This window comes from Capsicum annuum, chromosome 10 (genome assembly GCF_002878395.1).
Source record: "Capsicum annuum cultivar UCD-10X-F1 chromosome 10, UCD10Xv1.1, whole genome shotgun sequence".
Classification (NCBI taxonomy): Eukaryota; Viridiplantae; Streptophyta; class Magnoliopsida; order Solanales; family Solanaceae; genus Capsicum; species Capsicum annuum.
Window position 1 is genome coordinate 50,590,660 of NC_061120.1, and position 15,238 is coordinate 50,605,897.

Consider the following 15,238-nt stretch of genomic DNA (forward strand, 5'->3'; position numbering starts at 1 on the left):
TGGTCCACCTGCTGTCTAAGAACCCTGAGCACCATCTCGACCCTGTCCACGAGTACCCTGTGGAGCAACCCTAGCTGGCTGAGTGTGAGCATGAGTACCTGCAACATCTCTCTGTATCTGTGCAATAGTTTGACTAGAACCAGAATTTCCTTTTGGACAAAACTTAGCAATATGCCCTCTTTCACCACAAGTATAACATGGACCACCAACTCCAAAACAACGCCCACTATGATTTCTGCCACAATTAGAACATTTTGAATGCTGCCCGAACTGAAAGAAACCGCTACCATTCCTCTGTGTCTGCTACTGCTGTCCCTGTCTAGCTGGATAACTATTCCTTGAAGATTGGCACACTGACTCTGGCTGCGTAGGCTTAGACTGTCCACGATCAAAACCACTTTTGCTCCCAGATGGAGCACCACTAAACCCACCAGAGTTACGTGCCTTCTTGTTTTCTCGATTAATCCTTTCCATCTCATAATAGGACTCAGAACAGAGAGCAGTGTCAACCACCTCAGAATAGGATCCATTACGCACATCCCGTATCATTGGACCACGATAAGGAGCCTCTAGTCTATCCATAAATCGCCTTACTTTCTCCCTCTGATCTGCAACCAAAGATGGAACATACCGAGACAACTCGGTGAACTTAGCTTCGTACTCAGTGACCGTCATAGATCCTTGTCGCAGATTATTAAACCGGTATCTCATGTCTCTTGTTTGCTCAATGGAATAAATCTGTCCATAAACATAGCTGAAAACTCTGACCAAGTGATCGGTGGTAGCCCTGCTTGTCTACCCCTCAAAATGGAAGTCCACCGTGCCTCGGGAGATCCTGAGAACACAAAAGTGGTAAATTCTACACTACGAGTCTCTTTTAATCCCAAGGTAGTCAGTATTTTGTCGCAGCGATCTAAAAACTTTTGAGGCTCAATAGAATATGGTGTAGCATTAAACTTCGGGGGCTTCAGATCCTTGAAATTCTTAAGATCCTTGGGCTGCCCTATAGCTGTAACCGACTGATCAACTGGTTGAGGTGCCTGAGAAGTTGCAACATTCAACTGAACTTGTGATTGCGTCTGCAAAGTAGCTTAAGGAGCTGGATTTCGACCCTGATTAGGCACCAATGCCTCAAGTACATTCAACATTCTTACCACTATGTATGCGGGCAATGCAACAGCAGGTGCAGCAACTGGCACTGCAGCTGGAGTATCTCGATCAACCTGGTCCTGCGCTTGCTCAGAAGTCACAACTTGGGGCTGACCCCCATTCCCAACTCCAGACTAAGCACCGGTTTGCATCCTAGTTCGAGGCCTAGTTGGATGAGACCCAACTCGACCACCACTACGGATAGGATCCTGTCCAGCACCACGTTTAACAGGTGCATTAGATCGACTAGTGAGAGAAGAACCACGTCTCTTAACCATCTGCGAAACAATATTTAAAGGTTAGACTTAATTTAACTCAACGCACGAATAATGAATGGAAAAAGAAAAACTTCTTAGTTGTTCTGTAGCCTCAAGTTCACAAGTATGGGCGCCTACATACCCCTGAACAAGAATCTACTAAACACTGCTCCATGACCCGGGACCTAAAGCCTAGGCTCTGATACCAACTTTGTCACATCCCAAAATAATCTCTGGCTGTGACTGGCTCCTGCTAAAAACCACTTGCTGGGACAACCAATTTTCCATACATTCACGACGTCTACAAACACTGAGATAAAAACTTATGCAACTCCAATCATGAATTATTTATTAAACACAAGGTAGTTAACCACTCAGTTATAATAATGCGGTTTATGAAAACAACAATACTTAGATATCTAACTCTCAAGCCCCAAATCCCACACTAAGAACATGGAGCATCTAAACAAAGTTACATGAGTTCAACTTTCGGGCATGCAAACCCAACAAAAAGAAATATAATCTAAAAATAACTAAAGCTGGATGACAGCCTCTACGAACAATGCGAAGACTCACCTTAGCGACAGAATCTACACGTAAGGATCGTCAGCCACAAGTTTCTCCCTCCACAACCGTATCTGCAGATATGCAAGTAAGGAGTGAGTTATATATAAATATAGCCCTGTAAGATCCTCGACTCGCTACTTTAATACCCCTGGAACAAGTGTTAGAAAAATACAAGGCACAACAGAAATATATAAATAATATGCGCTCAATATCTCTTATAAAGTAGTGCTCAATAAGATCCAAACGGATGTCTAAAAAGTCCCTCTATATCTCAACTCAATCAACTCTCACGACTTGTCATAAACAGCAGTGAAGGTGATCAGCCTAACACCCCGACAAGTGCACGACAGCATATATTATGCCCTCAAAGTCTACTACGGCAGCATGTACAAGCCCCTAACATATTACGACAACTATGTATGCCCTTAGAGACTATAACGGCGGCAAAGAAAATATATTCAGCGCCCCAGCATCCTCTCACATTTCCTATCTAAATATTTCTCAATACACTTCACAACATACATATCCATCACTAGTCAAAAACCACAAATTCTACCAAGTTCACGCTTGTCCCAACACATGGACTAGGCAGAAAACTATAATTTTTATAAAGCAGATTTGAAAAGCAAGCATCAAAGCTTCTCACTTACCTCACTAACGACAATTTCCCCAACTTTGCAATGTGTAGAACATCAACCAAACAATGACCAATGTGATCAGTCTAAACAAAATTTTAAATAACAATATGAATTGCGCTATTTCGGGGTTAAGCCTTAATATCCCCAACTTTTAAACTTAGAGTTGAACCTTAATATCTCACTGATATATTGAATTAACAATAATAATATCCCAATACAATTGTCCAAACATGATACCAACGATAAGGAAAAGAAAATTTCCAAAACAATGCTTCAGTTTTTGCTTACTGCTAGTTGCTCCCAAAATTGAATATTGTTGTTGTTTTGTTTTCTTTTCATGCTAATGAAGCCAACACTGCAATCTTATTATTTCTAAGTCATTACTAAGTCAACTTATTGACTCAATCAAACTAGAAGAAGCATTATTGGCTCTCTCTTATAGTGTTCAACACATACGGACAACAATATATTACAGCAAAAACATCTCAATTTAGCCCATGCTTTATAACCATACGTACAATATAATAACAGAGAACTGTGATATAACCTGCTTCTTCTTTCTTATTTATTTCCCCCTCTAAGCAATCAATATCAACCAATATCTAACCTTAATCTAGTAGCAAACAACTAACCACCAAGAAGAAAATCAAATACTTATTCTTGATTGTCACCTTACTTAACTGCCTATAGTCAATGCACATTCTCATCGCGCCATCTTTCTTTTTCACAAATAACACAGGTGCACCCCAAGGAGACACACTAGGCCTGATGAATCCCTTATCAAGTAACTCCTGAAGTTGAACCTTCAATTCCCTCAAAATAGCAGGAGCCATACAGTAAGGTGGAATAAAGATAGGTAGAGTCCCTGGCACCAAATCAATGCTGAACTCAATTTCTCTAATCGGAGGTAACCCGGGCAAATCATTTGGAAACACATCAATAAACTCCCTAACAATCGAAACATTGTTTATAGAAACTTCCTCTGCTCAAGGGTCGTGAACGGTAGCAATAAAACCCAAACAACCATGGTTAATCATTTGGCGGGCTTTTACATAAGATATTATCTTTCCTTGAGTCACAGGAGTCATACCTTTCCACACTAAAGGTGGTTCTCTTGGAATATCAAAACGTATAAGCTTAGCATAACAATTAACCAAAGCGTAACATGACGCCAACCAATCCATACCCATAATCACATCAAAATCAGTCATTGGCAACACAAGTAGATCAACTATGGTGTCTTTACCCTGAACAGATATCACACAATCTCTATAAACTCTATCCACTGATAAGGTCTCCCCCACCGGAGTCATAACAATATATGGCACAACAAGAGTCTTAATCCTTCTCTCTAAGAATAAAGCAAAAGATGGGGACACATATGAATATGTAGAACCAGGATCAATAAGAGAATAAGCCTCATGAGAGTTTATAGTGATAATACCCCTGACCACTGTATTAGATGCCTCAATGTCCTGTCTAGCCATAGCAAAGAATCTCGGTGGTCCACCTGCTGTCTGAGAACCCTGAGCACCATGTCGACCCTGTCCACAAGTACCCTGTGGAGCGACCCTAGCTGGCTGTGTGTGAGCATGAGTACCTGCAACATCTCTCTGTATTTGTGCAATAGTTTGACTAGAACCAGAATTTCCTTTTGGACAAAACTTAGCAATATGCCCTCTTTCACCACAAGTATAACAAGGACCACCAACTCCAAAACAATGCCCACTATGATTTCTGCCACAATTAGGACATTTCGAATGCTGCCCGGACTGAAAGAAACCGCTACCATTCCTCTGTGTTTGCTACTGCTGTCCCTGTCTACGATCAAAACCACTCTTGCTCCCAGACGGAGCACCACTAAACCCACCTGAGTTACGTGCCTTCTTGTTTTCTCGATTAATCCTTTCCATCTCATAATAGGACTCAGAACGGAGAGCAGTGTTAACCACCTCAGAATAGGATCCATTACGCACATCCCGTATCACTGGACCACGATAACAAGCCTCTAGCCTATCCATAAATCGCCTTACTTTCTCCCTCTGATCTGCAACCGAAGATGGAACATACCGAGACAACTCGGTGAACTTAGCTTCGTACTCAGTGACCGTTATAGATCCTTGTTGTAGATTATTAAACCGGCATCTCATGTTATCTTGTTTGCTCAACGGAATAAATCTGTCCATAAACACAGCTGAAAACTCTGACCAAGTGATCGGTGGTAGCCCTGCTTGTCTACCCCTCAAAATGGATGTCCACCGTGCCTCGGGAGATCCTGAGAACAGAAAAGTGGTAAATTCTACACCACGAGTCTCCTTTAATCCCAAGGTAGTCAGTATTTTCTCGCAGCGATGTAAAAACTTTTGAGGCGTAATAGAAGATGGTGTAGCATCAAACTTCGGGGGCTTAAGATCCTTGAAATTCGTAAGATCCTTGGGTTGCCCCACAGTTGTAACCGACTGATCAACTGGTTGAGGTGTCTGAAAAGTTGCAACATTCAACTGAACTTGTGATTGCGTCTGCAAAGTAGCTTGAGGAGCTGGATTTTGACCCTGATTAGGCACCAATACCTCAAGTACATTCAACATTCTTACCACTATATCTGCGGGCAATGCAACAGTAGGTGCAGCAACTGGCACTGCAGCTGGAGTATCTCGATCAACCTGGTCCTGCGCTTGCTCAGAAGTCACAACTTGGGGCTGACCCCCATTCCCAACTCCAGACTGAGCACTGGTTTGCATCCTAGTTCGAGGCCTAGTTGGATGAGACCCAACTCGACCACTACTACGGGTAGGATCCTGTCCAGCACCACGTCTAACAGGTGCATTAGATCGACTAGCGAAAGAAGAACCACGTCTCTTAACCATCTGCGAAACAATATTTAAAGGTTAGACTTAATTTAACTCAACGCACGAATAATGAATGGAAAAAAAAAAAACTTCCTAGTTGTTCTGTAGCCTCAAGTTCACAAGTATGGGCGCCTACATACCCCTGAACAAGAATCTACTAAACACTGCTCCATGACCCGGGACCTAAAGCCTAGGCTTTGATACCAACTTTGTCACGTCCCAAAATAATCTCTAGCCGTGACTGGCTCCCGCTAAAAACCACTTGCTGGGACAACCAATTTTCCATACATTCACGACGTCTACAAACACTGAGATAAAAACTTATGCAACTCCAAATCATGAATTATTTATTAAACACAAGGTAGTTAACCACCAAGTTATAATAATGCGGTTTATGAAAACAACAATACTTAGATATCTAACTCTCAAACCCCAAATCCCACACTAAGAACATGGAGCATCTTAACAAAGTTACATGAGTTCAACTTTCGGGCATGCAAACCCAACTAAAAGAAATATAATCTAAAAATAACTAAAGCTGGATGGCAGCCTCTACGAACAATGCGAAGGCTCACCTTAGCGACATAATCCACACGTAAGGACCGTCAGCTGCAAGTTTCTCCCTCCACAATCGTATCTGCAGATATGCAAGTAAGGAGTGAGTTATATATTAATATAACCCAGTAAGATCCTCCACTCGCTACTTTAATACCCCTGGAACAAGTGTTAGAAAAATACAAGGCACAACAAAAATATATAAATAATATGCGCTCAATATCTCTAATAAAGTAGTGCTCAATAAGATCCAAACGGATGTCTAAAAAGTCCCTCTATATCTCAACTCAATCAACTCTCACGACTTGTCATAAATGGCAGTGAAGGTGATCATCCTAACACCCCGACAAGTCCACGACAACATATATAATGCCCCAAAAGTCTACTATGGCAGCATGTACAAGCCCCTAACATATTACGGCAGCTATGTATGCCCTTAGAGACTATAAAGGCGGCAAAGAAAATATATTCAACGCTCCAGCATCACCTCACATTTCCTCTCTAAATAATTCTCAATACAGTTCACAACATGCATATCCATCACTAGTCAAAAACCACAAATTCTACCAAGTTCACGCTTGTCCCAACGCATGGACTAGGCAAAAAAATATAATTTTTATAAAGCAGATTTGAAAAGCAAGCATCAAAGCTTAAAGTCTCACTTACCTCGCTAACGACAATTTCCCCAACTTTGCAATGTGTAGAACATCAACCAAACAACGACCAATGATATTAATCTAAACAAAATTTTAAATAACAATATCAATTACGCTATTTCGGGGTTAAGCCTTAATATCTCCAACTTTTAAACTTAGAGTTGAACATTAATATCTCACTGATATATTGAATTAACGATAATAATATCCCAATGCAATTGTCCAAACATGATACCAACGATGAGGAAAAGAAAATTTCCAAAACAATGCTTCAGTTTTTGCTTAGTGCTAGTTGCTCCCAAAATTGAATATTGTTGTTGTTTTGTTTTCTTTTCATGCTAATGAAACCAAGACTGCAATCTTATTATTTCTAAGTCATTACCAAGTCAACTTACTGACTCAATCAAACTAGAAGAAGCATTATTGGCTTTCTCTTATAGTGTTCAACACATACAAACAACAATATATTACAGCAAAAACATCTCAATTTAGCCCATGCTTTATAACCATACATACAATATAATAACAGAGAACTGTGATATAACCTGCTTCTTCTTTCTTATTTATTTCGGCTCTAAGCAATCAGTATCAACCAATATCTAACCTTAATCTAGTAGCAAACAACTAACCACCATGAAGAAAATCAAATATACGTTAGTGTTGTTTTGCTGTCACTATTTTAAGAATTCTATGCCAAAGAACTATAAACAAATTTCATACCTTATCGGTGAAAGATGCCTGCTAACGTAGCTTAGATATTCTCTGCTGATTTTTTTTTCCTGTTTTGTATGCTGCTTTGCTTGCTGTTATCTTCCTGGAATAATTGTTCTATTTATGCTGATCTTTAATGTGAAACTGAAAAAGCTTTTGGCTTGCCCTTTTTTAATTCCTTAATTACCAACAATTATTGGTTATAATTACCAGTTAACCCTTCATTAAAAGGAAATAATAAGTTGGCTATTACAATACCACTACATCAGATGAAGTAGGGAGGCCGTTTTCAATAGACCCCCGACTCATTTCAAATAACAGTATAACAAATGAAAACATTAAAACAAACGACAAATGGGATAACACATTGCTAGATAATAAAAAAACAAGACGTACAGAGTAATAGTATAAACTATCTATCTGAAATCACAAACATCACCAAAACACCACGAATAAGAAACTACAAGACACATACAAAGCACTCCTCCCTACTAGTAAGGATGCACTCCTATCTACTAACTCTTTACCCTAATTCGCGTCTTCCACGCCGTCTTATCAAGGCTCTGTCCTTCTTAAGCTGTCACTGCTCCATGTCATGCCTAATCACCTCCCTCCAATATTTCCTCGGCCTACCTCTACCCCGCCTGGCACCATCCATTGCCAGCCTTTCACACTTCCGTACTGGGGTATCCGGGCACCTCTTCATCACATGCCCGAACCATCTCAACCTCATTTCCCGCATTTTGTCTTCCTCCGAAGCCACTCCCACATTCTCTCGAATAATCTAATTTCTAACCCTATCTCTTTTAGTAAGTCCACATATCCATCTTAACATCCTCATCTCTGTCACCTTTAACTTTTGGAGGTGGGAGTTCTTAACTGCCCAACACTCCGCTCCATACAATATAGCTCGGATTGCCACTCTGTAGAACTTACTTTTAAGCTTAGGAGGCACCTTCTTATCACACAAGACTCCCGAAGCGAGCCTCTATTTCAACCACCCTGCACCAATACGATGTGCGAAATCCTCGGCAATCTTTTCATTTCCTGAATCATAGATCCAAGATACTTAAAACTGTCTTTTTTCCTAATGATTTGAGAATCCAACTTCACTACCATGTTAGCCTCATGCGTCAAATCACTGAATTTATATTCCAAGTACTCCATCGTGGTCCTGCTTAACCTAAACCCTTTAGACTTTAGGGTATGTCTCCAAACCTCCAACTTATCATTAACTCCTAGCGGGGTCTCGTCAATTAGCACTACATCATCAACAAATAACATACACCAAGGTACCTCCCCTTGAATGTGCCGCGTCAATACATCCATCACCATGGCGAATAAAAGAGACAATGCTTGCTGCAACCCTGTCAAAACAGAAAAGTGCTCTGAATCTCCACCTACCGTCCTCACACGAGTCTTTGCTCTGTCATGCATGTCTTGAATCGACCTAGTGTACGCCAAGGGCACACTTCTAGCCTCCAAGCACTTCCACAGAATCTCCCTGGGGGACTTGTAACATAAAAAATATAAAGTAAAAAAAGAAGTAAATGGTAAGTTGATATTTTGGAAAATTAGCTTAATGTTAAAGGAATTCTTATGGAACTTGTGAAAATAATACTAATGCAGAAATATTAGCTGAAAAATTAGAAGAGAAAATGACTTGGTAAAGAATGAGGGTCAAGGTGATAATATTGAAAATATGTAGGCTAAATTAGAAGAGAAAATGAATTGGTAAAGAATGAGGGTCAAGGTGATAATATTGAAAATATGTAGGCTATTGTGGGTGTAATTTTGGTTTGGATTTGGCCACACAAACCTTCTCTCTGGCTTTTGCTTTTTCTTCTTGCAAAGAGATGGCTTTTTAAAGTTCTTTTGAGAACAAGACAAACTCCGAACATGGCCCAAGGGATTTGTTCACAAATAATTTTTCTCAGACAAGACTTATTGAATCAGTTATGTATCAACTCCGAGAAGTATGAAACTAGATGGAAGTTTCTTTTTTATTTTTTCTTCTTTTTTTTTCCCCATCCCACCGCATTAGGAGGATCAATAATGTTTCCACCTATCCTCTATCCTGACTCGAATCCTCAACCAACCGGTTGATGGTGGAGGTGCTCAACCACTTGAGCAACCCTCACTTTCCAACTAGATGAAAGTTTTACTGCTTTAAAAGCAGCATTATTCTGTGATGTTAAAATTAGCTGCTGTAGAGCTTTAATTTCTTTCAGATAAGCAGGAAAGAGTTGGACTCATTTAAATCAGCTGCTTCAATGAACTAGACACGTTCTTTGAGCCACTCTAATTATTCTGATCATTTAGCAACTAAAATACATAGATCCTCTGTATCGCTCTATCTGTATATGTACTTCTATTCATAACATCAAATCCTGAAGTTTAGGTGATGACGAATCCTACTTTTCAATCGGTACATGATTATTGGATAGCGGCACTTGTTTCCATATGATATAGCTCATGTTCTTCACGAGCACACCAAAACAGGGAACAAATTGATGATCGTCGTTTGATGGGCAGTAATGTGATTGTAGAGAGCTTTCTTGCAGTTGTCTTTGGTGTATCTGTTAATGATTTTCTGATTCTTCAATTCAAGATCATCTAGTGCTTTGCAATTGTATTTTGGTTTTATCTCCATTGTGACTGCTATCATATTGTTTACATACTTGGAATAGATGATTTCTAAATTGCCAGTTTGCTACAAAAATCAGCTTTCTATAAATTTTTGAACAGCTAACACTTAGATTGTGCTGTAACCTTTTTCCGCTCTCAACTTCTGTTAATGCAGATCTTTGAGACAAATTCCTTCACTGGTGCCCTAAAGGACCTTGTGTTTCTCAAAATGGCCCACATGCAAGGGGACAGAAGTATTTTGGATTCGTTTCCAGAAAATATTGATCTTAATCAGGGATCCGTTTCAAATAATGCTTCCATGGATCCGACCACTCCCTGGGATAGCTTTCTGAATCCAGTAGAGAATCGATTGTCAAATTCCATGCTTTCTCCTGCTGGAAGAAATCCTAGTTATGCTAATGGTGTTAATTATAATTCTCAAAGCTTTAGTGGCTGGGATCAAGGTGAGTCCAGCTCCACTGGTAATTTGCATGACTGCACACGTGGCAGTGACTTGAAAATAGGACAAGGTTGGACTTCTTCATCAAATGATTATGTTATGACTAATTCAAGGTCAGAACGGCGATTTGAACCTTCTAGTGTCTTTTCTACAAGTGGCTATGGTGGCAATCATCTAATTGGCAGGCCTCCTAGTGTATCGTCAAACCTTCCCTCGGATCATAGTTTGAGTGTTGGATACAATAATGATGATGGTCAGCTGGTCATGCGAACAAGTGTACCTCCGTTTCTGTACAAATCTGACAGGTCTGAAGTGGAGCGTCCTCCGGCTTTTGTTACATCTGATGATAGTGGTACCCTTACAGGTAGTTCTGGTTATTTGGCAGGGACCAGTAATATATCAGGTTCTTCTATGGATAATAATTGGGGTTCATCCTGCAAGCGCAAGGCCATTGAAGGTAATTCTGGACATTCTTTTGCAGGTGGAAGTTCAAGCTCCAATGCAGGACCTGCGAACATTGTAGAGCATAACTATTCAAGTAGTTATAATGCTTTGAGCAGCTTAAGCATACCACCCCCTGCTGCAAATATGCAGAATGCTGGTTCTCTGGAGAATACTTATCCAAGAAATGGGGTTGGTTCAAATATGTCTGCTTCTGATGTGTTTCCTCCTCTAAATGCTGGTGGAATTGCAGAAAGCTCTGCTAGAAATTGTGGTGTTATAGCAAATCTTGTGAATCAGGATCTCATTACATCTGGTTTACCACCGATTGGCAGTACAATAAGGCAGTCTAGTCTCAGCCCTGCCAATATGCCATCTGGACCTGCCTCAGTAACGAGCTCTTTGGACTCGGGACGACCATTTTCACTGCCAATGAATTCAGGTAACCCCGGAAGCCAGTCTCACATGATGCATATTCCTGGTCTTTCTAGAGGTTTTCACTCACTTCGCTGGGATGCATCTCCTAGTTCACGAGGTGGTAGTTCATCAATGATTTCTGGAGATAGATATGCTTCATTGGGAGATGGGGCTAACTTCAGTACTATCAGAAATAATGGGGAGTCCCATCCATTTGTTCCTGTTCCTGAGACAAGAAATATGGTACTTGACCCCACAAATTGGAGCTTAGCTACTGCAAATGCAAACTCTTCTAGAAATAGTCCTAGTTCTGCAGTGGGTCCTGATTCAAGTGCACACAATTCTTCTTCTGCATGGACTAATCAGAATTCAGCAACTACTAGTCATCATAGATTACCAGAATTTGCTCCTTGGATTCTCTTCCCACCAGTTGAGCCTGAGTCTGTTAGTCAGAGAGGTCATTTTCCTCTGCCGTCTTCAGCTGCTTCTCCCTCAGAGGAGCCAGTGATGTCTTCTCGATATAGTAGCCGTGGTAACCGTCAACCACATCTTAGATCAAGTTTGATGGTTGATCCAGGTGAAGATGTGGATGGTTGGCGTGCTTTAGCTGCTGATGTTGAGGGTCGACACAGACTGGTATGAGATTTGCTTTCCATAGTACCTTAAGCTGTTATGTTTTAGTTATGTATGTAGGTATTTTAACTTGGTTGTCTTGTCTCTGGCATGATTAATATAAAGATATTTGCTCCCATATTGCTATTGTATCCTCCTGCAGACTTTGTTTTATTTATTGCTTTGTTTAAATAGCTTTACTTCTAGTTGGATATTTGGTTATCTTTCTGCAGTCTGGTCCCCTCATGTTTTTTTAACGGATTGTGGGATTATGCTGACAAGGTGGAGTCGGCTGTATGAATCCCCATGTCTTCATTTAAGCTCATAGCAAATCATCATCATACAATTTAGAGAACAAATGCAACTAGTAAATTTCCTCGACAATCAACATCTTGGTATCTGTATAATGGGATTGTAGAAGGATAATGTTGTTACTTGTTTGCTTTCTTTCTCTCTTCTCACAAATAGCCATCTTCTTCTTGATAGAAGTTAGATGTTTGCGTCAAAGCCGTTTGGTCAATGAATTTAAAGTGGCTTGTTAGCACTCATCAGTGATCACTTTAGGCTACATAGAAACCATTATGTTACGTTTTACTAATAACTCTGTTTACCATGGTATTTGGTTTGTCCAATCTGTTAGTTTGATTGCAGTTCCAATCTGTGATTTTGATTGCAGCTATCCGTGATATTTCAACATGTCTTGATCTTGAGATGCTCTGAACTCGTCAATAATTTTCACTTCGCTTGCTGAAGTTGAGACTTTGTCAATGCTGATTAATTTTTTTCTCTTCTCATGTTCAACAGATTCGTCAAGTCTTGAATGCTATGCAGAGGGTCGAAAACTTGAGATCAGAGGTTTAGTCTCAATCCTTATAATAACCAAATGAATGTATATTTAGCAGAAATGAGTTGCTGCTTGTTATCTGAACATTGTGTACATATATATACTTTTAATCCTTATCACAGCCCTGAAAGTTTTAAAAACATTTTCAATATCCTAATACTTGTAAGTGCTGCTATGTTAGCTTTAGTGAGAAATGCAGGATTATATGGCCTGTGTAAAGAATGGATCTTGGCCTAATTCAACCTTAAAAACTAGCTCAAGAGGTGAGGATTGCCCAAGACCATATAAGGATGTAGATTTGCCTCCCACCAAGGGATGTGGGACTTTACAGCCTGCATGGTAAACATTATCGCCTGGAAGAGAAAAAAAGTATTATTTCTGAGTGAGTTTGAGCTTTCTAACAATCAAAAGAAGAAAGAGCAAGTTTGAGTTTTCTGATTGCAATTTGGATGGCCTCATTGGACAGGGTCCTTTTCCAACCTTACATCCTTTATTAGAAATGCTCATTACCTGATCCAATTGCTCACTTATGAAATTGTACTGATTACCACTTAGAATAGCTCAATTTTGCTTGGCTACTATAGTCTTTATGTGCTGAATTCTCATTGATGAATAGAATGTCTGGTGGCTTTTGTGGACACTTTCTCAGGATTATATGTTGGTTGATCCGTTAATCAATGGAGTTGCTGAGTTCCATGATAGGCATAGAGGCATGAGACTTGACGTTGATAATATGTCCTATGAGGTAATGTACTTTAGTTTTATTGTCACTTAATTTTTAGATGCGTGTCTAACTGATTGCTTTGTCTATTAGGAACTATTGGCATTGGAAGAACGTATAGGAAATGTAAACACAGGCTTGAGTGAAGAAACCATTTTGGTCAATTTGAAACAACGGAAGCATGGGTCTGTACGAGGACGGTCCTCATCCAACTTGGAACCTTGCTGTATATGTCAGGTAAGAATCTTATCTGATGTTCTTACATAACCTGATATTACTAGATAATAGTTGTCCCAGAACAAACTTTTTTGCGGATTTGTTTGTTAGCTAAAGTTTGTCCTATTTCTTGTACTTAAATCAGGAGGAATACGCAGCTGGAGATATCATGGGTATGTTGGATTGTGGGCATGAGTTTCATACTAATTGCATTAAGCAGTGGTTGGTGCTGAAGAATACCTGTCCCATATGTAAGATGACTGCCTTGGAACTTGAAAGAATAACCTGAGACAGCTATTTTTTTCGTCTTCTATTTCCTCCGCCCCACTAAAGAAGACTTGTGAACTAAAACATAAAAATAAGGGAGGTTCTTGCAACCTAGTCATACTATACTATGGCTCCTGAAATTCTACTCATGATGGAACTGAAGGAGTTGTAAGTAAAAAGATTTGACAGTGTGTTGATACCCTAATCTTATTTTTGTTACAGACATTTGCATCGAGTAATACAATTAGGGGTCTCGAGTCCTAAGGGGAACAATTCCATTGCAAGTAAATGAAAATACCTGCTTATTAGGTTTCTCAATGGTCAACACCCTTCCCTTCGAATACCAATTGAGTGCGGCATGGCAATTAATTTAGTTGATTTATCTTCGGGTTTAGATCATTGGCCTTGTTTGGTGGAACCAACTGATGGTCGATATTCAGCTTCTTGGTTTTTGACCAATGAACATGAGAAGATTGAAAAATATTTTCTGGAAAGTTTTCCACACCAGACGCACCGTCTCCACTACCCATCAAATCTGGTCGTAGCTATCATGACTAAAGGACTCTAGAACGACTCTAATCAAAGCACTGTCCTAGATGTTAATGTTAGATTACCTAGAACGACTCTAATCAAAGCACTGTACTAGATGATTAACAACGAATAGGAAGTAAACGACCTTTAGGTGTAAATGTCGTGGATTAGTTACATAATCATAATTAAGATTCTACTGAGAACGTTGTTTCATTCTCAGTCCAATGTTCTTTGTCACGAGTTCTAATAACCGTAGGCATCTGTCTACTAAAGTCATCCATATTGATTATTGGTAAAAGAAGATATCCGCAGCTACTAGTAGACCATAAACTTCATGGTGATATCAAAGCCAGAATCCCGCCCATAAAATTAATGAAGTATCTAGAATTCTAGTACTTCAATACATGGAGATGAAGTAACTACTGGCCAACATGTTTAGAGTTGGTCTCACCTTGGTATCTCGGTTACTCGTTACTCCTGATCCTTTATCCCCAAAAAAGTTTATGTACGTACACTAATCTTTCTTTCAAATGTTGGGGTCTTGCACTAACAAGGAAAGATCAGTTCTGTCCAGGGAAAGAGGGATCTACACTTAAATGTAACTAGCTTAAAAGATGATCTGTACCTTAAAAGGATATGCTTTAGTTCTCAGGTTTACGTATAAACCAGTGAAACAACCGCAGGCGCAATCCTAAACAAAATGTTCAAGAATTTACAAA

General features: G+C 39.8%; 2 protein-coding genes across 3 annotated transcripts in view; one reads left to right on the forward strand and one right to left on the reverse strand.

Moving 5' to 3' along the window:
- The window catches only part of LOC107855991 (E3 ubiquitin-protein ligase MBR2), a 33,055-nt gene extending 18,842 nt beyond the window's left edge, over positions 1-14,213 (forward strand). Inside the window, exons 2-7 of one of the 2 annotated variants that reach the window (XM_016700987.2) lie at positions 10,186-10,834; positions 10,952-11,964; positions 12,745-12,795; positions 13,434-13,529; positions 13,599-13,742; positions 13,867-14,213. In XM_016700987.2, coding sequence (XP_016556473.2) covers positions 10,240-10,834; positions 10,952-11,964; positions 12,745-12,795; positions 13,434-13,529; positions 13,599-13,742; positions 13,867-14,010 — 2,043 coding nt within the window. In that variant the 5' untranslated portion in view covers positions 10,186-10,239 and the 3' untranslated portion in view covers positions 14,011-14,213. Of the gene's footprint in view, positions 1-10,185; positions 11,965-12,744; positions 12,796-13,433; positions 13,530-13,598; positions 13,743-13,866 lie in introns of both variants that reach the window. The other variant, XM_016700986.2, reaches the window with a different exon arrangement.
- LOC107855985 lies at positions 16-711 on the reverse strand. The gene is made up of 2 exons (XM_016700983.2): positions 359-711; positions 16-235 (listed from the first exon to the last, which is right to left on the reverse strand). The coding sequence occupies exons 1-2, from the start codon at positions 709-711 to the stop codon at positions 16-18; spliced, it is 573 nt and encodes a 190-aa protein (XP_016556469.2).
- Positions 14,214-15,238: the final 1,025 nt, after the last annotated feature.

What these genes read in the sequence shown, in the direction of transcription:
- LOC107855985 (XM_016700983.2), bottom strand. Translation starts at nt 711, where the DNA reads ATGAGATACCGGTTTAATAATCTGCGACAAGGATCTATGACGGTCACT. An exon ending in TCTAAGCCTACGCAGCCAGA is followed by an intron (nt 236 to 358) that starts GTCAGTGTGCCA and finishes TAATTGTGGCAG; the next exon opens with AAATCATAGTGGGCGTTGTT.